Source organism: Rhinichthys klamathensis, unplaced genomic scaffold (genome assembly GCF_029890125.1).
Source record: "Rhinichthys klamathensis goyatoka isolate OS25496 unplaced genomic scaffold, OSU_Roscu_1.1 h1tg000234l_1, whole genome shotgun sequence".
NCBI lineage: Eukaryota > Metazoa > Chordata > Actinopteri > Cypriniformes > Leuciscidae > Rhinichthys > Rhinichthys klamathensis.
The window spans coordinates 922,024-946,915 of record NW_026606757.1 but is presented as its reverse complement, the minus strand read 5'-3'; the positions used below and the strand labels follow the sequence as shown (position 1 = coordinate 946,915).

Here is a 24,892-nt window from a genome sequence, read left to right as displayed (position 1 = left end):
AACTCGGTGCCAATAGGGAACCGGTTCTGACGTAAACGGTAGTAACCAGACCGAATAAGAACGAAAATTCGGTGCCTGATTTCGTTGCCTAACTTCATTAGGCAAACACACACGCAAGGTCTCTCGCTCTCTCCCTCTCCGCCGTGCGTGTGCTACACAGTTTGGAGCACAGTTTCTTCTGTCTCGCATGCGCGCTCTTTCTCGCAAGGTTTGGCTGCATTTCACGTGTAAAATTAGGTGTCAGAACGCCCTCTGGGTGTGCCGATAGTCTGAATCCCATATAGAATCAAGCCAAATCATTGGCTGATGGCGCGGGCGCCGCATCGACGCACTTACGTCGTCATATTATGTTGGCGCGCGCGCGCCATCTGCTCCTCAGATTTATCTGCCGAAAAAGGAAGCTGGTCGGCTGCGCGAGGAGCTTGGCAGCGTCCCGTTCCCTATTGAGAGATATGTTACACCAGTAACCAGAGATGTTCTCTTTCATAGGTTCACTCAACGCTGCGTAGCTAAGAAGCAGTGGATTTGTAGGCTGCTGTATCACGTGCCGTTTGAACTGACGCGCTACAGCGATCTGTCACATTTCAAAGAGCCTAAACGTTGTTTATTGTGTGAATCTCGTTAAAATATTGACAGAATCTGACAGCTGTGGATTTGTTCCATATCAAAAGTAACCTTCTCTGTCTTGTCTGTTGGTGTCAGTGTCCTCTTTGTCCGCGATTTTTCTGTGTGAAAAGGGTCATTTGCGTGAGTCTCACGGTCAATGCGTGAGAGTTGGCAGCTCTGCCTGCTAGTAATCTATTAATCTCCAGTATTATTACATTGTTTGATACAATATTGTTTCATTTGATATTATGTAAATATGAATTTTTATTTTATATTGGTTTTATTATTACCATATGTTACTTGTATTTATATTGTTTAAAGATTTAAGTTAATATTGTGTCCAGTTTGGCCCTGTAAATTAAAGGGTATTATTTTTTTATAAAGTGTGTACGGTTTCATTTTCTTAAGTACCGATTTAAGAACCGTTTAAGCACCGGAACCGTTTAAAAAATACCGAGTAGGTACTGGAATCGGATAAAACCCAACCGAGACCCAACCCTACTCCCTCCTCAGATTGACTATTTACGCCTTTTTGGGAGGAAACGTACTGTCATAGTTTTGTTTTATAGTGTTTTTTCCCTGTGGCCCAGTTTCTTAGTTTCTGATTAGTCATTTAGTTCACCTGTCATCTCATTTATTTAACTTGTTAGTCCCTGTGTATATATACCCTGTGTTTTCCTGCATTCCTGGTCCTACAATAGGTCCTACATTCCTGGTCCATTCTCGTTAATGTTAGTGGTGTTTCTCCTCAGTATCTCCTTTGTGCTCTTATTAAAGATTATTTAAAGATAGCTTTGGGACTACCATTATGTAACAACTGTATGTATTGTAGTATTTAATGTAAATTCAAATCAATTTCTTCTAATAATCCCAAATAAATGTTCACGCTTAATATTTCCTCCATAATTGCGTGCATAAAGAAAATCTTTACCTGTGTTGGCAGTGTGCCGTAGACACACCTATCTTAACGATTTCTATATATCGCTTGTCCTGCTCGAAAAGGTCATAAACATTACAGATAATGTTCGAAGGATCAGTTAATTAATGATTAAAATATCCAGAAATCATTATCCCAAACATTTCCAACAGTGTTTAAATCCAGAGAAATCAGCAATTTTAACCAGGACACTGACCGTGTCCGTACGTCGCCTGTCAATGATGTCATATCCTCGTTTTCCTCGATTTCAAGTTTTACTTTTGTAGAAACCATGGAATCCCCAAAGACAATTTAATATATTATGTTTTTTATTAGACAGGTGAGATACATTTGGATATATCAATCAACAGAAAACTAAGCATTGTTATATAGCTCAATACGGTTAGTCTTATTGTTTGCGTCGCTTGTTTTCTTGATTTTACCATTTGAGTTGGAAACGTTGAGAACCACTAGCATGCGTTATTGTTTGTTACTTTGATGTTGTCAATCATAAAAAGACATAGAGATGCAAACTGAAACCCAAATCCTTAAAGGCTAGTTGGTAAATGTAATGACACATCCATTCCACATTTTTCAGTTGAAGCAAATGTAGATCTTCCTCTTGTGGTTTAGTTTGAATGTGTAGTTTGGTTTGTTTGCAGGACTCTGCTGTGAATAGGCCGCAGAGGTCATTTGGCAGGTCATAAAGAGAAATGCTAGTTACAAGTCACCAAACCTCATTTTTAACCCAAAGATATGCGAGACCACAATTTAAGACTAAAAATGTGGACAGTACTGAACATTAAAAATGTGTTAAGCTACATATTTCCTCTCAGGAACTAAGAGGCTATTTGATTTAATTTTACAAGCAAACATTTCATTATTTGAATCTGGAATTAGTTCATTATGCTAATTCCTCCCAGCGGTACATTAACACAGCAGTTTCTGTGTGTAGATTATTGTCAGAAGCTTTTGTCTGCTTTGTGTTTGTCTCCGTCCTCATGTGGATTCAGAAAGACTTGAGGCTGCATCCTAATTCACATACTTAACTAATCAGTCTGAAGGAATATCTGCATTGGTTTCTGTGCTAATCACATTGCGTTGGTAGGGGTAAAACAAAAACTGCAACATGGAGGAGTTTGCAATATAGATGCTGTCTTATTTGCAACATGACAATGTGTAGCTGCTGCGCTGGACTACTGTGACTTAAGGCACCGATATACTCATTGCGAATTTCTTTTTCGTTCTTCGTTTAGGGGTTAAACGAAGTTCGAAATACGTGACCAGCGATATACTGTTAGTGATAATGTTAATGCTGCCCACACTTCTAAAGGAGCGGCGTTTAGATGATTATGTAAATATGTGGTGCGCGCTTTCCTCTCAATAAAAAAATAAACGCACAACAAAATTAAGAAAACGGCAAGCATTTTTAAAATAAAACTTAAGAAAAGCATCTGATCATAGCAACGTGGATATGTTTGCACCAGCTCTGCAATTATGCATTCTAGTAAAGTCATGTCACGTTTATTTGTATAGCACTTTATACAATAGATTGCTTAAAATCAAGCAGCTTTACCGTATTAAACATGAAAAACTGTCAGTGTCTCATTTCATCAGAAGTACAACTTCATTTTCTACTATAAAGCAACTCTCCAGTGTGTTAATGTTTTCACCCGCGAACGTCTGACCTCGACGGACTGAACAGTAGAAATGAACCAGAAATGAACTAGAAAAGATTTTCACTTGTGAAAGAAGGCAGAGCCTCTGCACACACCTACCTATTACATAATCGCCACGGACCAATGGTAGTACAAAGGTGTTTACCAGCCACAGCGAACTTTTTCGCAAAGCTGTTTCATACTCCCTCAACGAACTCCAAACAAACGTAGTTTTGGCCTGATTTTGCTCAAAATCCAGCTAATCATTCTTAGGGGTGTGACGGTTATTATATAACCGTGAGACCGACGGTTATAGTTGAACACCGTCATTAGAACTCTATAACCGCCAAAACTGTGCTATTCAAATATTTTTTACAAACATTTTTTCTCATAGAGAATGTTTAAATTCTAATATCAGCTTACGAGGGAAACAGGAGGCGGAGTCAGTGGTGCTTCGGAGGCTGAGTGCTGGAGATGATTCGGGAGAGGTCTGTGCACCTTTACCGATCAGAGCGCGCGCTGACACGGAGTAAAGCCTTGTTTATACTCGACGCGTCCGCACGAGCGCGAAGGTGAAATGTGACGGTTATGTTACGAACTGTCACATTTGACTCACGTCATAACCGTCATCACCAATTCTGAAACCGGCACACCCCTAATCATTCTTTGATTTCACTTGAAGTATATCGGGGCCTTTGAGGCATTGGCAGAAATGTAAGAGGCTGGTATGCGTGGCTTTATTCTGTGCTGTCGTCTCCACTGGTTTCTAAATGGATTTGTAACAATTGCAGTTCATGTGTGTTTTTGTTTTTTTGCTGTTCACACTTGCTAAATCTGATCGGATTTTAATCGGATGTCCAAAAAAATTGGATTTGGAATGACAGCCTGAACGAGGTTTTAGGAGTTGTGTACGTAAGACTTGAATAGCTTGAGCATTGAGCTGTTAGATGGTTAGCATAAGTAGCATTGAATACAAATATATATCTGCCTCATGCAGTGATCAGAATCCCCATTGGATCGAAAGGAAGTTTCGGAAGTTTCACTTGCTGGTGTCTGAAAGTGAGTTTTGAGATGAAATTTTAAATGTCTGAAATGTTGAGGTTATCTGGTGGCCTAATATAATAACATGGGAACTGAGCAGCGGTGTTGACCCTCTCCTGACTCAGGGAAACTCTGCCTCTGTTTATGACCACTCCTTAAACCCCAGTTGACCTGCTTTAGACCAAGGTATTTGGTGGGCAAAAACCCCTGGCCGTTGGCCCAGAGGAAGCCCCGATCAAGCCCCGGAACTGACAGTGGAAACACGACTGGCCCTGGCACGCACTAACATTTTCACTTTTGGCCCGACAGTGGAAACATGGCTAATGGGCATAGTAAAAGTATGCAAATCGGGATGCAACTCACTTGCAAACATGGAGTATGACATTACCTCATGAAACACTTAAGAGGCTTTTCCCTGTCAACACTGGAGATTAATCTAAATCTGGAGTTTAGTCTTTTACAGTCTCGCTCTGGTTTACAGAAATATTAATTGTTGCTTCGCCGGTTCTTCTGGGTCCACACAGTCATTTTGAACATTGTGTTGGTGATTTATATAGAGATGTTCTTTTCATTTTCCTATAATTAATTGAAGTAGGTTCATGCCTGATGGAAATATCTGTTTAGCAGCGGTCTGTTTTCCTTCACTGCTGTTGATAATGGTCAGAACAAGACAGTGAGTTTTTCAGTGACTGATTATCTGAACTATGATCAGCTCTACAGCATTACGCGGATGTTGTTCCAGCTGTTTGAATCCTGAGGTTTAACAAGACCAACACTGGATCCGTTTTATCACCAAGCACATGGTAAATATCTGCTTTATTACAGTGTGCAGGATTGGATGATATACTTAAGTAGCTTAATGTTTTTTTTTGTACCTTTTGACAGACTATTTTTATATATATAGCCTACGTAAATACATATTCAATCAGAAAGAAACATTATTTCAACCAAACATCCATTGTTGGCAAATAGATTGAGAATGTTTAAAGAAATGGGTAAAATGCAGAACAAATGTACGGAAAATAACGGAAGGTATGCTTTTTATTAAAGAGGTCATGAACTGGATTTTTTTTTTAAATTTTGTAATATTCTCTGAGGTCCACATCCCAATTTAGAGGTAATGGGCTATTTTCTATCCTGTTTTTGACCCTCTCTTTGAAACACACTGTTTTGATAGGCATGCCACATTCAAGACTTGGAAGGAAACGCCTACTGCTATGATTGGCTAATTAACTTAATTTTCAACATCCCCCCTATTACACTTGTGGAATTGTTTTGAAAACTTTGGATGTTGAAAAATATCTTGTTAGTTGATTTATTTGCCAACACTAGGAAACATTGTGGCAAATAGTTTAAGTACTTCCACAGTTATTGTTGACAGGATGACTTGCGTATACAACTTGCGTATATATTGTCATTTGCAGTGTTGTGTTTTAAATAAAATAGGCTACAACACGTTTCAATGTCTTACTGATGAAGATGTCACTCACTGAGGCTTTTATACTAGCCTGGATGCCAGCCCGAACCCCGCCCACAACATTTTTTGGTCTGGAAGTTCGGTCTGGACTCGAGCCATTGAGGAGTAATTATGATCAGTCAAAAAATGTTCGGGCCAATCAAATTGCCAGGGCGGGCTTTATACGATGATGGACAGATGATCTGCAGTTAGCCTACGTAATCCTCACGTCATCAAAGAGGGCTTGGGTTGAACTGGTTTCCCTCAGAGTTGACTGCAGCAGGAGAACTGAGATGTATAGATTCCGCTATCGCGTCTGTCGTAAAAGAAATCGACAGCGCATTAATTTTAAAAGACGAAAAGAGAACTGCAATAAAGGCATTTGTCGATCGGAAAGATGTGTTTGCCGTCCTTCCTACAGGATTCGGCAAAAGTTTAATTTATCAGCTGGTTCCGATGGTCGCTAAGAATATGGGACGCAATGAAAAGCCTGTTGTCATTGTGGTTTCTCCTTTGGTCGCACTCATGGAGGACCAAGTAAAAGAAGCAACCGAAATGGGCATCAGGGCGATGCAACTCATGTCAAAGCCATCGCTGCATCAAACAATGGTGACGCTTTGTTATACTGTACTCGCACACCATACCCATACTGGTAATCACTGTACCCCTTATGAGCAGTTTATTTTTTTTAAATAAATCATTAGATGATGTTACTCAATTCAGTTTATTTGCCAGATTCATGTTCAAAACACCACGCAAGACAGAACAAATAAACAAGACAAAGTACAAGTACAAGAATTACTCATCATTTTGTATTTAAATCATCATTAAAACATCATTTTGGCTCCCGGTCTCTTTTCTCTGAAGACTCAAATGAACACGCTTCTTCAGCCTGGTGTCTTTCGTCGTCTCTCCATTTATTAAAATCAGTCAAGTCGCGCTCCAACCCTGTTATAAAATTGAGACAGGTCAGACAAATGCGAGTAGATTTGTTGGCTTTACTGTCGAGATCTAATCCTAAACGGAGAACTTATTTGTATATACATTCACATTTTCTATTTCGTTCAAAAATGTTTTTCGAGTTTGCAAGTACTCTGCAAATCCTTAAATTCTTTTTGCAACACCGGCAAAGGTCGTTAACACTCATTTTTTTTTAAATACTTTTTCCAGAGTGCGTGCAGTGCTGTTCAGTTCTGTTGATATGAGTCGCTCAACATACGTCACTTACTGCGTTGCTCTGATTGGTTGTAGGTCTATCCAATTGAGTGCAGAGTTTTTTTTTTTTTCCTGGTTCAATTAAGACACGCCTCATAATCAAAGCCCTATGGAGCAGTATCAGACTCACATTCTGACTAGAATATGAGTATGACGAAGTCAGGCTACTTTTATACAGGAATCACAGCGAATTGTGCTTCGATCAAACAATAACAAAAGCAGCGTTCTCTACGTGCTTTCTTTTGTATCCGATAATCCAACGCATTAACCCCATAAATGCTTAATCAAAGGAAAGAAATGCAAATCACAACTATTCAGTTTGACTGCGGCGCTAGTATAAATACTCAGAACATATCAAACGATCTGTTTCAGACAAAGCAATTTAAAAACGTTACTCACACTTGTGTTTTTGCGATAATACTGTCAGATCCAATATAGTTGTCAGCACTGCATCTTTTATTTTCAGTCTCTCTGAAAATCCTGTGTTGAGCTCTATCTTGTTCTGTATATTTTTAGTTAATGATGGTAAGTTAAGCAATTTCTCGTCATTTTTTCCCTTTGTTGTTTATGTAATGACCACTAGGGCACGTATTCCTCGATTTGGTGTTCCCTGAAGAGTTGTACGTTGTTGTTAGAATCTGAAGTAAAAGTGACGTATGTTTGTTGCGTTTTATCGCGAAATAAGAGCTCCGTGTTTTTATTAAATCAACAAATTAATGATTTATCTCTCATCCAAACACGACCGACCTGCAATTAATTGAAATGGTTTTTTTTTTTTTTTTTTACTTGGTCCGCCTGAGCCGTGTATAATCTGTGCATCTCTAATCCACACATTTGAAGAATGAGAGCTTGATTAAACACAGGGAGAGTGCCAGTTACATGAAATACCGGGGCAAGTGTGTGGCAAAGAATTCAGGATCATATTAGGTGTGGGAATCAGTGATGCGCGGGTCAATGTATAAACAACCCGCACCCGACCAACGTTTTATAACTAACCCGCCCGCAACTCGGACCGCAAAAAAAAAGAAAGAAAATATTGTACCCGACCCGCTTCCCGACCCGCATTTTTTAAAAGTAGTAAATGCTCATCGTAGCGTCATTGGGCCATTAGACGTGTAACACAAATGTGTAAATAGCATCGCAAGAAGTAGGCTAATTGTTTATTAATAAACATGAAGTTGACGTTGCTGACTCGCGATCTTCGCAGTAATGCGCCAGAGAGAAATGCACATTTCATACAGATAAGCAGAGAGCAGTCCGTTTTCTTTCGTTTTGAATTGTTCTGTTTACAAGTAGACATTTCAATATAGATATATTTTTCAGGTCGTAGGCTACCTTATATGCTGAGTTTCGGTTAATTTATGAGACGCGCTCCAGTTCACGTCACGTCCAAATGTCACGTCCATAACGCTGGAATTCCCCAATTTTAAATAAGGCCATCCTTAAAAATATTCTTGTTTGCCGTAACCCGACCGACCCTGTCAATTTAGGACCGACCCAATTTTTTTATTTTTTTTTCCCTTTTAGTCCGACCGACTTGCCGGTTGTAAATTTGCATTAAGACCGACCGATTTTTTTTTTACTCTTCAAACAACTAATACAAATGCAATAAAATATCAATTATATTATAGTAAGCAGGCTACGTTCTTTCTTTTAAATAAAAACCCGTGGCGTCATCTATATGATGATTATGTTTACACCATTGGTACACATGTCACACTATGGTCTGTGCGTTCGATTCATTTCATTCACTGTCAATGGTTCGCGCTCGGTGATGGCTGCGGCGCGGCTGCTTGTGAAATACGTCTGTATGAGCCTACATTTAGTCGCTCATTATTCGAAATTCTTAATGGTCAAATAGGGAATAGATGTTAACGGCCTTTTCTCGGAGCGCGTCCAGCAGCTCGTCACGATATGGTCGCCGCGAACGCGCGTCACACAGCAACGGCAGGCTCTGACAAACACACATAAGTATGGGAAGTATATATATATTTTTTTTTTTGCTGTTACTGCAAACCAAAATATTTTTATGGATGGCCTAATCTATCCTCAATTAGTTTTGTGTTGGTCTACGTATTTTATAATGTTAACTTCAAAATTCAAATAATATTAATATAATTAAAAGATGTGGTAGCATTGGATCTGGACGGGAAGGATGACTCTTGGAGTTGGAAGGGGTGTGTCGCGATTCTTTAGGTTCGTGGATCTGAGCGTCGTGATTTCGGTTTCATATCGCATTTCGTTACAGCTACATATCTTTCCTCTCTCCGCCTTCATCTCTACCTGCAGACTGAGCTTGGCTTGGGGTGACCGCAGGCACCCGCTCAATTTGGATCAACCCGCGCATCACTGGTGGGAATCTCTAGGCACCTCGCGGTTCGATTCGATGCTAGAATGTTTAGCGATGCTAAAACGATTCTCGATGCATCTTTTTTTTGTGTGTGACTACTTGGTACTTTTAAAGCAAAGTATTTATAATGACCCATAAAGAATTTACTTTCAATATCTTTTATTAATAAAACAAATGGAAGGGATTTGGCAAGTCAACTGTAAGGTTGCATTTGCCAGCATATGTCCCAACATTGCAAAGAACCAACAGGAAAAGAAATGTGTGCCTGTACTAGCAGCATACTTGAGGTTAATGAATACAAACTTCAGCATATTCTGAATCTCTAACATAAAATAATAGACTTCAAACCAACATCCTCCTGTTATGTGCAATGAGCAATATAATCCTTCAGACAAAAAATAAATCAACATTTTGCTGTAGCAAAATCACAAACAGCTTTCATACAAAAATATAGAATGATGTACCAGCAGCTTTCATACAAATATAATGCTTGTGGACTTGCGCATATTCTGAATAATTAGTAACATACAAAGCTGCTTTTATACACAAATAAATAATAAAGAGTCTAAGACTTATGACTTGAAATTGTTGCTGTATACCACAATCAAAAACAGAGAGCACAGTCAAAATGTAACTTTTTGTGACTGGCATTGCACTGATACACACTGTAACTGTGGAGGGCAGTACAGTAAACCTACGTATAACAGATCGGTTTACAGCCTATTGATGTGATATCGGCCCGGAAAAACCCAGACGGCGTCCCGACTGGAGCCAACGGTGTGGAACACAGCGGAAAAACTATGCCGGCCAGCGCTCAAAAATTCCGTGATGTTGCCCGACGGCAAACCATCCGCTTGGTGTGTCCCTGGCTTTACCTTGACGTTTAAATCTACTAATATATATTAAACATTAAGGTCACTATTCACAATGTCATGATTTTCACAATGTTGGTAAATTAACAAAATGTGTTAATTAATATCAGATTTTTTTGCGCAGCCCTACTGTGGATTATTGCTCCCTCAAGGAGGGAGAATGTCCCATGTCCTTAAACATTTGTTTTGACAGTGTAAATTGAACTCTCTTAGTCTGCCGTCCAAAAGTCGAACAATTCAGTGGTCAGTGCTGTGGTATAATTTCCTCCTGCTTTGCACAAGGCAAAACACACACGGAGCTGTTTTGAATAAGTGTTCTGCGAGTCATGTGAAGTGCTGATGTTGTGTTTTTTTATAATGGATTGAAACTAACCAGGCGCATCCCGCCTGTGCTGAATGCGATCGGGGTCTTCAGAGGGTCTTCTGCTGTTGTTTGGAGTTAAATGCCTCTGTGTTCTCCCGCAGGTGTGAGCTGTGATGCGTGTTTAAAAGGGAACTTCAGAGGGCGCCGATACAAGTGTTTAATTTGCTACGACTACGACCTTTGTGCATCTTGCTACGAAAGTGGAGCCACGACAACTAGACACACCACGGAGCACCCAATGCAGTGCATACTAACCAGGGTAGACTTTGGTAAGCTGTAATGTCAAATAATAAACTCTTACCACATAATAATTACGTTACCTTGTTCAAATAATGTTTAAAACATTACAGAATGTGAACACCAAGTCTTGGTAATGGTGATGCTAATTGAAATGTTTTTGACCTCTCTACAGACTTGTATTATGGGGGGGAGGCATTCTCAGTAGAGCAGCCTCAGTCGTTTACTTGTCCTTACTGTGGTAAAATGGGCTACACAGAAACATCTCTACAGGAGCATGTGACCTCAGAGCACGCAGAGACCTCTACAGAGGTGGTGAGTACACATGCTGTCTTTGTTGAAATGTTTAAGTTACGTGACACCGTGTCCTAACTAAACGTGATGCAATACGATTCCAGCGACAAGCAAATTTCCTGTCCACACTAGGGTTCTAGTGTGGACTACACGAGGCTAAAAGATGAAACAAAATCAATCACAATCACAGCCAATCAAAGGAGCGTGTGGACGGGCTCTCGCTGCAAGCGCACTGACATAGCAAACAGTTTGTGTCTTCTTGTTCCCAGCCGTGACATTGCAAAAAAAAAGAAAAAGGTGTTATATATAGCTGTTGCAGCTCACTGAGTCTGGTTTGGACTTGGTGTGAAGCTGCTGTTTTTTTATTTCTTTAACGTTTTGTCCCACGATGACTGTTGTACAACATTTTCAAGCTCTCTCAAGACTTTTATTATCCATGGTTTGATGTTCTTATTCACAGCAAACACAAATCACCTGCAGGAATTCACACCAAAACTAACAGAACGTGATGTGAATTTTCATCAACCACTGAGAGAGAACTTTCATTCCTGAACTAATCATTCATGTGCTTTTAATGCAAAATACAGCTAATCTGACAGATAGTTGTAAGTATCAGGCTCAACTATGTTTTGATGCTTTGTATTTGTAATAAAGGTGTGTATCTTTACTTGCCTCACGATTCGATTATGATTAAGAGGGTAACGATTCAGTTATAAAATTATTCTTGATGTATCACTATGCATCTTTAAATATATATATATATGAGAAAGAAACAAATTAAGTGCTTTACATTTTTTTCATTTTACATCCATTTCACAGAAGCATTAAAGTAAGAAATAATACAGATGCATAATCTTTAGTGTATTAATTACAAATAAATTAATAGATTATTATCAAAGCTACAAAAGTTATTCAGTCAAAACCAGTGAGTGATTCCCTCTTTTCTTTTATTGTTTGATGAACATTAATGACTGACAGCAGCAGGTTTACATGCACGACACGTAGGCTATCTTTCTGTGCACGCACTTCCGGGGTGTCGGTCAGCACGAGTAAAGCATTGAAATCTTTTTATTGCCCCTAATAACTCTGTTAAACATCAAGCACGTCCCACACTTTTTCTCATTCATGTATGTTCTTTTCATAATAAGAGTGCTTTTGCTTTGCTTATAAAGGAAATATGCAACGTTTTTAGTAATATAGCCTTTAATAAGAGTATTTTTAGAGTTTTTTTTTACAATAAACAGTTTGTTAATATGTATTTGTAATAATAAAAAAATGTTTTTATCTATTCTTTTGTTTTAATGCATCAATGCAGAATCGTAATCAGTATCGTAAAAACGAAAATATTCCACAACTCTTAATTTGTAAGGATTTTCTCTCTCTGTTTCAGATTTGCCCAATCTGTGCAGCTTTGCCTGGTGGCGACCCCAATCATGTGACAGATGACTTTGCTGCTCATCTCACACTTGAACACAGAGCACCTAGAGATTTAATATCCTTTTAATCTGAACCTAATATGTATATACATAATGGACTTCATTCCTAAAACACTGTTTCATTTATTCAATCCATGTATAATGACTGAGGGCTTTGTGTGAATATGTTTGAGTCACTTCAGAGGTAACCTTATGGCTATACTACAAATGTTTATCGACTCTGCGCGGTGGTTGCATGATGTCAGTGTGGTTTCTTTGCATATTTGAGGAATTTAAAGGTTTTCACAAAACCTAAAATTCGGAATTATTTACTCACCCTCGTCGTTCCAAACCTATTTGAATTGGATCTTTTCACTGAAACATGTAATGTAATGTAACCAATGTTTTTTTTTTTTTTTTAAGCAGACTGAATAATTTGTTCACAAACCGGACTGATCCGCTTATCAAGTTCAATTCACCCGACTTGATCTGGTCGCAGCATAGATCTCACTGGCGGTAAGGATTATCAGTGAGTAGTGACTTGAATTTCGGTGTGAATTAAATTGGCCATTTCTAATTATTGGAGGGGACGTGTCCCCCTCAATGTCTATGGTGGTTACGGCCCTGACTTGGCTACTTCACCATGTTACACATTTGCATAATACCCGCCTGCTGGCTGCTTTAGCCTGTTCTCACAAAACAACTATGATTTTGCTGTCAAGGACACACTGTTTTTCCTCTGCAAGGGCGAAAAACATTGTATCGACTTCCAATATCGACGCCATAGTTACTATAGATTTAATATTGTTTACAGCTGATCAGGAAGCTTAGGGAGCTGAAACCGGATTATGGTCAGACCAATCACGACAGACTGGCCCAGGTGACCAATCAGAGAAGGAAGGGTAGCTCTAAAGAGAAAGGAGCTTAAACCGAGCGTTTCAGGCAGAGGCTAAAATGAGGTGCTGCAGCTCTGTACAGTATGACAAATGATTTTTTTTTTACTTTAAACCATGTAAAGGTGTTCTAGCAGATTCCAAAAATAAAATTATGAACTTTTCAATGAGCATAATATTGGTTCTTTAAAATTTAGTTTAAACTTTATTTTTGTATTCCCTCCAAAGACATTCAATTCCGATCAACAGAGGGGTGGCACCAAAATAAAATAAATTATGGGTGTTGAAGTTTTTGGCAAAAGGAATGCTACAGTTTTCTCTAGTCATGTAGCACCAATTTCAACAAAAAAAAGTGCGCATTTTCTTCTGAATAGACGTCCAAGTTTTATTAAAAGCGCATCTTGACAGCAGCGAATTATACATGTTTATGCTTGGAGGTTTGATAATTGAGTGTTTGAATTATTATTTTTTAGGCTTTCGCCTCTTTACTACTCTGCGTAGTAAAGTGATAGTAACAGGAAATTATTGGGGGGCAAAAAGTTAATCAGACTCGAACCCATATAAACACCACAGCTCTTTGTGTCTGTCTATGCATTATGACTATATTTGTTGAATCAGCGTGAGATGTGATGATCTTTTGCATCGGGTGTGTGGTGACGCATTCTCAACCAGTTGCTCCTTAACCAGCGTGTGCACGATGAGAGCAGCGGCGTGCGGCACGTGCGTCGGATGTTCCACCCTGGGCGGGGGCTGGGCGGTCCGCGGGCACGCAGGACTAACATGCACTTTACCAGCAGCTCCACTGGTGGGCTCTCCTCTTCACAAAGCTCCTCCTACTCTCCAAGCAATAGGGAAGCCATGGACCCCATAGCAGGTGTGTAATGTGTAAGGACAGGAAGTAAGGACTTTCTTATCTGGCCTTGTTTTTTTTTTTTTTTTTTTTTTTTTTATGCAAGTGTAGTCTTTCCTGAATCGTCTCACACAATCTTTCTCTTTCTCCCTGTGTCTACATCACCAGAGTTGCTCTCTCAGCTGTCGGGTGTGCGGCGCTCCGCGGGAGGGCAGCTTAACTCTTCTGGGCCCTCGGCCTCGCAGCTGCAGCAGCTGCAAATGCAGCTTCAGTTGGAGCGCCAGCAGGCGCAGGCGGCGCGCCAGCAGCTGGAGACGGCTCGCAATGCTACACGCCAACGCAGCAACCCTAGCAACATCAGCGCCAGCATCCCGCCGCCCAGCACCGCCACAAACACAGCCATGACTGAGAGCAACCCGCTGGCCTCCCACAGCTCCCAGTTCCTTCTCACACGGTACGGCTCAGACCTCGCCATAGGCTCAAAATTGTTAATGTGTTAATGGGATGGGTCTTACATCATCAGCTCACCATGGCAACATCTCTAGCATCTATAGTTTTACCTACTTCTGATAGAATGTAGTGTTTATTATGAATGATTTATCCTTGCACATATATACATACATGCATACGTTTGTCCAATAGCCAGACAATTTTCAATTCCTCCCTTCCAGGAACAATCACTGCAATTAGCCTATGACAATGATGCAATGAAACTGAAACACTGGCCAATATATAGTGTTGTAGGTTTCACGTATATATATGTGTATATTTTAGATTCTATCAGTAAGAGCAGAGTGTTATTGCTCTAATTCAACCTTCACACTCTGCTCTTACTGATAGAATGTAAAATATACACATATATACATAAAATATTGCAATCCACAACATAATGGGAGACATAATTCAAAAGAGGACAAATTGTTGGGTCTCACTGGCTCATCTGTGACCAGGACAGCAAGTCTTTGTGGTGTATGGATACCATAGCTCTCCATACACCACAAAGACTTGCTGTCCTGGTCACAGATGAGCCAGTGAGACCCAACAATTTGTCCTCTTTTGAATTATGTCTCCCATTATGTTGTGGATTGCAATATTTTATGTACAGCTGTGCTATTGCTCTAATTCAACCTTCACACTCTGCTCTTACTGATAGAATGTAAAATATACACATATATACGTGAAACCTACAACACTAAATATTGGCCAGACAATTTTCAATTCCTCCCTTCCAGGAACAATCACTGCAATTAGCCTATGACAATGATGCAATGAAACTGAAACACTGGCCAATATATAGTGTTGTAGGTTTCACGTATATATGCGTATATTTTACATTCTATCAGTAAGAGCAGAGTGTGAAGGTTGAATTAGAGCAATAGCACAGCTGCACATAAAATATTGCAATCCACAACATAATGGGAGACATAATTCAAAAAAGGACAAATTGTTGGGTCTCACTGGCTCATCTGTGACCAGGACAGCAAGTCTTTGTGGTGTATGGAGAGCTATGGTATCCAGGGTAATGGCGGTATACCACCACGTAGGACGAACCACATCCAACAGGAGTAACTGTCGAAGCAAGAGGAAGCTGTCCGAAAGGGATGTCCAGATACTAACACGGATTGTATCCAAAAAACATAAAACCCCAGCTGCGAAATTAAATGGGCACCTCGACTCTCCGGTTTCCACCAAAACTGTTTTGACGGGTCCTCCACAGAGTCAATATTCGTCACTCGTGCCAATGCCAAATGTCAGTTTCAATGGTGCCAACAGTGCAAATCTTGGGCTGTGGACAATGTGAAACATGTATTGGTCTCTGATAAATCCACCTTCACTGTCTTTCCCACATCTGTGAGAGTTAAGGTGTGAAGAAGCCGCAAAGAGGCTTTACACCCGGACTGTTGCTGCCTATAGTGAAGCACGGGGTGGATCAGTGATGGTTTGTGCTGCAATATAATGGCATTCTCTACTGTTCTTGATGGGTGCGTCACTGCCAAGGACTACCGAACCATTCTCATCATATCAGCATGATAATGCACCAATACACACAGCAAGACTTGTGACAGAATGTTTTGATGAACATGAAAGTGAAGTTGAACATCTCCCATGGACTGCACAGTCACCAGATCTAAATATTTATGAGCCACTTTGGGGTATTTTGAAGGAGCAAGTCAGAAAACGTTTTCCTCTACCAGCATCACATAGTGACATGGCCACTGTTCTGGAAGAGGAATGGCTTTAAAATCCCTCTGGCCACTGTGCAGGACTTGTATCTGTCATTCCAAAGACAAACTGATGCTCTATTGGCCACAAAAGGAGATCCAACACCATAGCAATAAATCATTGTGGTGTAAAACCAGGTGTTTCAGTTTCATTGTCCAACCGCTATACATCACAGTAAGGGGGAAAAAAGGCAATTGCAAGTTTCATGCTATCTTAATAGTTTGGCATTATTCTTTGTTATTTCTTAGAAAAGAAAATAATAGAAATTTTGTTAAAATGTTTGAACTTTTTTTTGTAAGAGTCTTAAAATATCCGATAATTTGACCTTTTTATGATTATGCTAGGTAGGGGTGGGCGATATGACCAAAATATTGTAACAAGATACGAGTAATTTTATTTCACGATAGATATATATCACAATTTAGTTTTTTTTTTCTTATATAAAAAATGTATACCATTGCATTTTCATAAATCTCATAACCAATTTTAATATCACAAAAAAAACTTAATAATAGCCTAGCTAACAAAGTGTAAAAAAATAAAAGCTCACTGAAGAGAAGTAAACAGTCAGTGATAAAATAGAAACAAAGAAATCAATTTCAAGTAATATTATATGTAATATATATGACGATACTTGCAAAGGTGGGCATTTTGACACATAAGTGTGTGTATTTGAGCGTTCAAGCCCAATAAAGAGCCAAAAAGAACTCGTACACACTATATGCAGCGGCTCGCGTTTCAGGTGTGTGCGCATATACCGAAATGAGTTCTCTTTAGCTGCTTATTGCGTTTGAACGGGTTCGCGCCGCAGCACAGCGTAACCGCGACAGAGACGATAGTCCAACATCTCTACCAGTTAATCGTGTCTACCAGTATATCGCCCACCCCCAAGTCTAGGTTAGTTGAGGTTGTAAAAAAACATACACTCAATGTTAATGTGATATTATTATGGCCCTATGATTTACACAATGCAGGAAAATATAAAAGATTTCATAGGGCTCTTTTACAGATTTGGGTTTCACTTTATTTTGATGGTCCCTTTAAGCAGACAGTCTACTAATACTCTAATGACTGCTAGTTGAAATGTCGTTGCAAAGTTACTTAAAGTCAACAGAATTTTCAAAAGGGACCCTCTAAATAAAGTGTATTTGAGTTTAGTACTTGTAATTCAGTAGTCACCCTCTATCCATCTAATTCCACCAGGTTGAACGAGCCGAAAATGTCGGAGGCAGAACGGCAGGCGCTGGAGAGCGAGCGCGCGGACCGCAGCCTGTTCGTGCAGGAGCTGCTGCTGTCCACACTAATGCGAGAAGAGAGCTCGTCTTCCGACGAGGACGAAAGGCGAGACTTTGCTGACTTCGGCGCCATGGGCTGCGTGGACATCATGCCTTTAGACGTGGCTCTGGAGAGCCTCAACCTGAAGGAGAGCTCCACAGGCAAGGAGCCTCCACCGCCTCCTCTTTGATGATATCCCACCACAACGCAGACAATGTCCTCTGTGCTGTAACTGCCAATGACGGTGGGCAAAAAACACAGCTCTCTCTAATTTTTTTTTCTTTCTTTTTTTTTTTTTTTTGGTGATTGTAATTTCAGGTCTGTCACCTTTGTTACATTGTATAAATCCATGAAAGGAGAGCGAGAGGGGAAAAAAAAATCTAAATACATCAGAACAGGCGTGTGAGAGAGTGAGCGAAACCGAGAGACAGATAATCGGGGCGAGAGAGAAAACAAGAAATATAAATATATAAATATATATAAGTTGATAATCAATTCCACATAACTAATTTTTTTCCTTTAGCAGGTGAGCGTAGGTATCTGTGGCAGACCTCTGCTTCCTGTGTCTTGCAACAGGCTCTCCTTATAAATACTCCACATTCAAAAACTGAAGAGGAAACAAGAGACCTTCTCTAATGAAGCTGCTGTGTGTATTTATGAATATTAATGAATAAAAGTGCTTGGATGGTTTACCATAACTACTGCATGAGGTTATTTGCAGCGTGCATGATTTTTAATGACCTTGTCATTAAAAAGGCAAAATATCCCAAAGCTTTCTTTAACTTTATTTTCCCCAGGGTTACTTGAACAGAAGCCCACTTGAAATGGGTGAAATGTCAAAAGATGTAGGATTTTTTTTTTTTTTTTTTTTTTTTTTATATATGGAAATCAACCGCAAAATCGGAACCTGCATTAGCTTCGCGAGAGAACCTGCTAAATGCTTTTGTCACTCGGCTCCAATCTGCCTCTCCTCGTCCGTGACACTACAGAGCGCAAGAGTGACCATCAGCGACATGGGGTTTTCACATTCATTTTCTTCACAAGGACGAAAAAAGAAGAATTTTTTAGCCATTAACATAGCTGACAAACTCCGCGATGAATCGCAAAATTGCAAACTTTAATTTGTATTTAAAAATCAAAAGGTATGGAAAAAAAGATGAATGTACAAGATTCAGTGATGGATTGAACTCCTCAACCCATCAAAGCATTGTGAACGACATAATCAAATAAAAATAAAGTGTAATACAAATTATATTTAATAAATAACTACGACCGCTGGACCGACGACGAGGTTCAGGCTTTATTCAACTTCTATGCGGAGGATGAAATCCAGCGGGAACTGGGAAGTCGCGCGCAGTTCTACGGCATCGGACTGATTTGCCTAATCTTCACAGTACTTTAGAGCACGATAGAAACGCAGACAGCAACAGGTCTGGGGGCGAAAACCTAATTGCTCTGGGTGATTTCGGTGGAAACGCAGCTTTATTGTCATTGTAAGGCTAAAAACATTACATTTATTTGTATATTTATTGCAAGGTAATTTTAAAGGGTTAGTTCACCCAAAAATTTCTGAAAATTGAATGAATGAAAATTCTGTCAGTATTACTCACCCTCATGTTGTTCCAACCCCGTAAGACTTTCGTTCATCTTCGGAGCACAAATTATGATATTTTTGATGAAATCTGAGAGCTGTCTCACTCCTCCATAGGCTTCTTAAGGGATCGAAACTGGCCGGCCCAAAAGTTATGAAAGACATCGTTAAAATAGTCCGAGTGACTACAGTGGCTCAACCTTAAGTTTATCAAGCGACAAGAATACTTTTTGTGCGCAAAAAAACAAACAAAAAGAACGACTTTATTCAACTACTCTGTAAGGCCGTGATATTTCACGTAGTGAAACTACGCAAAGCTTCTAGGTTGTACGTCACACGCATCACACACATGACCAGCGTCGGCCAATAGTGAGCCTACGTGTGACGTGCAACCTAGAAGCTTTGCGTAGTTTCACTACGTGAAATATCACGGCCTTACAGAGTAGTTGAATAAAGTCGTTCTTTTTGTTTGTTTTTTGCGCACAAAAAGTATTCTCGTCGTTTGATAAACTTCAGATTGAGCCACTGTAGTCACTCGGACTATTTTAACGATGTCTTTCATAACTTTTGGGCCGGCCAGTTTCGATCCCTTAAGAAGCCTATGGAGGAGTGATCCAGCTCTCAGATTTCATCAAAAATATCATAATTTGTGTTCCGAAGATGAACGAACATCTTACGGGGTTGGAACAACATGAGGGTGAGTAATTACTGACAGAATTTTCATTTTTGGGTGAACTAACCCTTTAAGGAGTGAAAATGGAATGAAAATGCAAATCTCTTTGAAACAGCAGAGGCTCTGGGACGCGTTCTTATTGGTGGTTGGCCAGTTTGGAAAAGAGATTAGAACACCCATCCGTAAAAAAAAAAAAGAGAAGAAAATCACATTGACTGCATACAAATGTTTGTAAGAGCCTTTGTCTTAGAGTGACCGGTCCTTTACTTGATTATGTCTTTCATAGTGCTTTATGGGAACTCTTTCTGGGAATGTGTTTTTTTTCTTTTCATATATGTAGTAGCGGTGAAGTCTTTGATTAATTTTGTTGTTGTTGTTGTTTTCTTTTTCTTTTTTTTTACCAAACTGAGCTCATTGTAGATCTGTTTACATGATCTGTTTAAAAATCCATTTCTATTTGGAGGAAGTAAATAGAAAATAGATTTATAGATTAAAAGAAGTAAATAGATTTCTACTTTAGAAACCCCACTGTTGCGCTCTGTAGGACGTTTAAATGGTCTGCCCTGATTGGCCGTGGCAAAATGAACACCTTAAATGTCTTGTTGCCTACGAGAAAAAGAATAGACGGGTATCGACAAAAGATAACCTGCTTTTTACCATTTTAACTAGACGTCGATGTCTTAGTGTCTGTGTAACCAGATGTACTCTCTAACTTATGCACCTGTACAGACAAGTTAAGCTCTCCATTGTCATTTCGCTCTACTCCTCACATTTCTGCTTTTAGTACGCTTGGAACCCATCTCTCTTCTTTGGTAAAGGAGGGCGTGAGATTTGCCACGCTGCAGGCTTTATGTTGAACTTCTCAAAAGAGTGACATGCTTCCATACTCTGCTAATAGACAGCACCTTCTATTTATTCTGGGTTTTTTATCTCTTGATTTTTTTAAAGCTTTGTGATTGGTCATGCCACCTCCATGCCTATACTCTTTATCCTCTATGTAAAATACAATGAGATGTATATGGAATTTGTGCGTTAACTTTCATAATGGATCTAGGACATGGGCAGGCTTTCTTTTTTAATGTAAATTTAGAATACTACAATAAAAACGGCGCACAGCTTTTGATGAAAACCAAACCCCATCCTCTTACTCTCTGTGACTGTGGTCTGAATACTAGTCACATGAACCTATTTAGAAACTCATCATACAGCCAAGTAAAACACCACTGATTGTTTTTAAATTGATTTTTCATATCGCCTCCATAGTTGTATCCCAAATGACGTACTATGTAGTGTACTAGTGCGTGAATTTTAGAAGGGTTGTATGTCATTCAGCATCGGCGCTCCTTCCGCTACGGAAAAAAACTGACCGTTTTTTTTTCTTTCTAAATAAGTAAGACATCTGGGTAAGGTAAGTGCGCTTCTTGTTGGAATTTTCAGTGTGAACACATCACACTTCATACTACAAAATAGCATACATATGCAAATCTTGTCAATCTTTGGTCAAACAGGTAGTCCCGCCCCAAACTCGCACCATTGTTTTGGACAGAAGTTGACATATTGGACTAAATAGTATATTAATGTAAAAAAAAAAAAAAATCGCACTTCATCTCTAAGCTTTATTAAGAAAAGTAACGCATTCAAGCCCATAAATATGAACGATGCTCCTTTAAAACAGAAAAAAGTGCTTGACTTGTCAACCGTTTGTCCACCACAGGCAATATCAGAGACACCACTAAGACTTCAGCCCTCGAGCCTCAAGATACCTGATGCCGTTTTACCACGGGCACTTCGCCACAAGAAGTTTTGTGCAAGCTACAATTGATCGTCTCTGTGAATCGTGCCTTGGTTTGGAACAACTGTCCTTGTCTGTTCTCCGGCTATTGTTAGATCTAAATATTGCCCTTGGGATGCCTCTCATGCCTTACAGTGGCCTTTCTACCAAAATAACCCTTTGTGAGCAACTACATAATACAAATAATTCAAAACCAAATCATTCTTGGAATGAAGAGAAATGAGTTTAGCTTAAGTTCTTTAAAGTAGTAAATAATGCCTTATTTTACAGGCCAATGAATGACTGATCCCTACACATGGAGGCTTAATATTATATTCCTTTTAAATATAAAAAAAAAAAAAAAAAAAACATGCATTAAACACACAAAGATGCATTAAATGTGACATTAAAGACTTTATAATGTTACAAAATGGTTCCAAATAAATGCTATACTTTTTACTTACTTTCCATTCATCAAAGAATACTGGGAGAAATAAATAATAATAAAAAAAAAACATTAAGCAGCACAAATGTTTTCAACAGTAATGTTTCTTGAGCAGCAAATCAGCATATTAGAATGATTTCTGAAGGATCATGTGACACTGAAGACTGGAGTTATGATGCTGACATTTTAGCTTTGCCATCTCTGCAATAAATACAAAATTTAAATATATAAAAATAGAAAAAAGTTATTGTAAATTATATATCACAATATTCGTTTTTTACTGTATTTTTGATAAAATAAAATAAACGCAGCCTTGGTGAGAATATAAAAAACTTTTAAAAAGTTTTACTGCCCCCAAACCTTTAGACTGGTGTGTGTACGTGTGTGTGTATAGATAGATATCTTTATTGTATATATGTGGAATAGGTTTTTAAAGGTGCACAAAGTCATTTTTATGTATAGCTGGTTGATACTGAACAGTGGTCTGTATATTAATACTAAACTGAGAGGAAACCACCTGTATGCAAAATAATATTTTAGTAGGCAACTGATGATTTTTTTTTTTAAGTGAACTACTTTGTGCACCTTTAAAGGTATGAATATAATTTGCAACATATAAACAATGTTGTAAGACATACCACTTTTATTAAATGCACAGTATTACAAGGAACATTTCCACTGACTGCAGAGAAGCTTCTCACAGGATGCACAAGCATAGAGTACTGACACCTAAAGCCATGAGAGATTGAGTCTTCCGGGAACACACACACTCACTCACTCACAACCAGTGATCCATCTAAACCAATAAAAGAAAAGTGGAACATAAATGTCTAAGTACAGTTGCCTAGACAAGTGCATTTCACAAAGAAATGTCCAGATTATATTCCATCCCAAAATCAGAAGGGAAAAAAAAGCGTAATTGTTCTAAAAAGAGTATTTTCTTTACATGTATTCTTTTGATTTTGGGGTGACCAGGACATTTCTCGACAGTTTTAGTGGGATTCAACCAACTGAGCACAAAAAAACCTTGGGTTACAAGATAAATAATGCATAAACAGTGTTCCAGTGCTCAATCACAGTTCTTCTTTCATATACAATGTTAAGAGCTTTTCAGAAATGAAACGAGGATGGGGGGTTCTCTTGGCTCTTTCCCTCTGGATGTGAATCAACCCTCAGTTAAACAAACAAAAAAAGGGCGCAGTAAGTGTTGGTAACGTCAAATCGTTTACTACACAGGGGAAAAGGCTACTTGATTAATTACAGATATAAAAAAAATCATCATATTTTCATTATGAACAACCACAGGAAAAAGAAATACACTGTTACGAAAAATAAACTGTACACTCACATATTGCCAGAGGCCCATTAGATGTTTTTTCTTCTCTTTATAATGTCACACATTTGACGTGATGCCTGTTTAAAACAGAATATATAGAGAGAACGTACTATTTATATAGACATCTATTAGAACTGTACAGAATGGATTATAAAGTACAGGCTGGCTATTAGAACAGACAGAAATCTGTATAGCAAAAAAATGGAGAAAATGCCATGTTTGTTCAATAAAGTCTTCATGTAAAGTCAGTCTGCCACAACAGAAGAAACATTGTTTAGCGTAACTGACCGAATACATTTCTCCAATATCGGTATCTCCAATACCTCTTTCAGTGCATTTTTTTTTTTTTTTTTTTTTTTGCAGTGCTTACAATTGTAGGGTGAAAACTACAAAAATATGAGCAGTACATCTATAAAGAAAGTGCAAAGCTCTAAGAGGTCATAAGTCACTGCTCAAAAGATCATGACCGTAACGACCGACACTCGACTCGATTGGACACTGTTCGACGACTCGTGATGTCGGCTGTTAAAAGTAGGTCCTGCCAATAAACTGTTTGGAAAGAATTTGACATCAGTGTACAAACAATGATTGATCCTGCTCATGTATATTTACAGTCTAATTGCATATATACAGACGCTTTCAAAGCAACACATCTCCAGTTCTTCACACCTTGAAGAATCAGTCAGTCGGTGCAAAATCTGTTGATGGGGACCACGAGGAGCCCCTTTAATCTGAATTGGGGAAAAAAAGAAAAACATTTACTCCTGCAGAGGAGGACAAGTCGAGGACTGTAGCCCTGGAATTAGTCAACAGTAATAATAGTCAGGTTAAAGAACTAGACGAGATTTCATTTTGGCCGGCCTGGTTTTACAGATACAACTGAATCGAATGTATACTTTGTGTAATATTAAAGTAAGCCCTAAGTATGAACAACAACAATAGTGAGGCTTGCTTAAGCAAACTCCACTTTGGAAATACTTAGTGCATTCAGAAAGTATTTAGATTCCTTCATTTTTTTATGTTTCACCCTTAAAGTGCAGTCACAGTAGTGTAATCTTGTGGACAAAAAAAATAAAAAATTCTATTTTCAATAGTGTAATGATGTATAAAGCACAGCTCACACAGTAGAGCTCACACAATTCCTATTGAAGTGACTGGATTTCTCCTGTGAAAATTCACAGTGCTAAATGTTTACCCTAAAAGTGAACATTTAAATAAATGAACCTAAATGCTTAAGTGTTTTCACCTCAATCTACACTCCATACCACATAACCGAACTGTCACATGGGCTGTGCGAAGTGTGCGATTGCACGGGGCTTTTATAATGGCATCTAGAATGGAGAAAGTGAAGACCAATTGATCAACCTAATTTATATTCAAAATTGTAAGCAAGCACGACTGTTGAATATAG

The 24,892-nt window shown here is 38.9% G+C and overlaps 1 protein-coding gene across 3 annotated transcripts in view; it reads left to right on the top strand.

The window, feature by feature from the left end:
- Positions 1-21,843, top strand: part of kcmf1 (potassium channel modulatory factor 1) — a 37,458-nt gene extending 15,615 nt beyond the window's left edge. Inside the window, exons 2-8 of one of the 3 annotated variants that reach the window (XR_008808436.1) lie at positions 10,580-10,747; positions 10,891-11,030; positions 12,400-12,501; positions 14,014-14,191; positions 14,336-14,621; positions 17,594-17,909; positions 21,644-21,843. Coding sequence is in view for 1 of the 3 variants with exons in the window: in XM_056265468.1 (XP_056121443.1) it covers positions 10,580-10,747; positions 10,891-11,030; positions 12,400-12,501; positions 14,014-14,191; positions 14,336-14,621; positions 17,594-17,855 (1,136 nt within the window). In the remaining 2 variants the exon portion in view is untranslated. Of the gene's footprint in view, positions 1-10,579; positions 10,748-10,890; positions 11,031-12,399; positions 12,502-14,013; positions 14,192-14,335; positions 14,622-17,593; positions 18,364-21,643 lie in introns of those variants that run through there. The other 2 variants (XR_008808434.1, XM_056265468.1) reach the window with 2 other exon arrangements.
- The last annotated feature ends 3,049 nt before the right edge of the window (positions 21,844-24,892 follow it).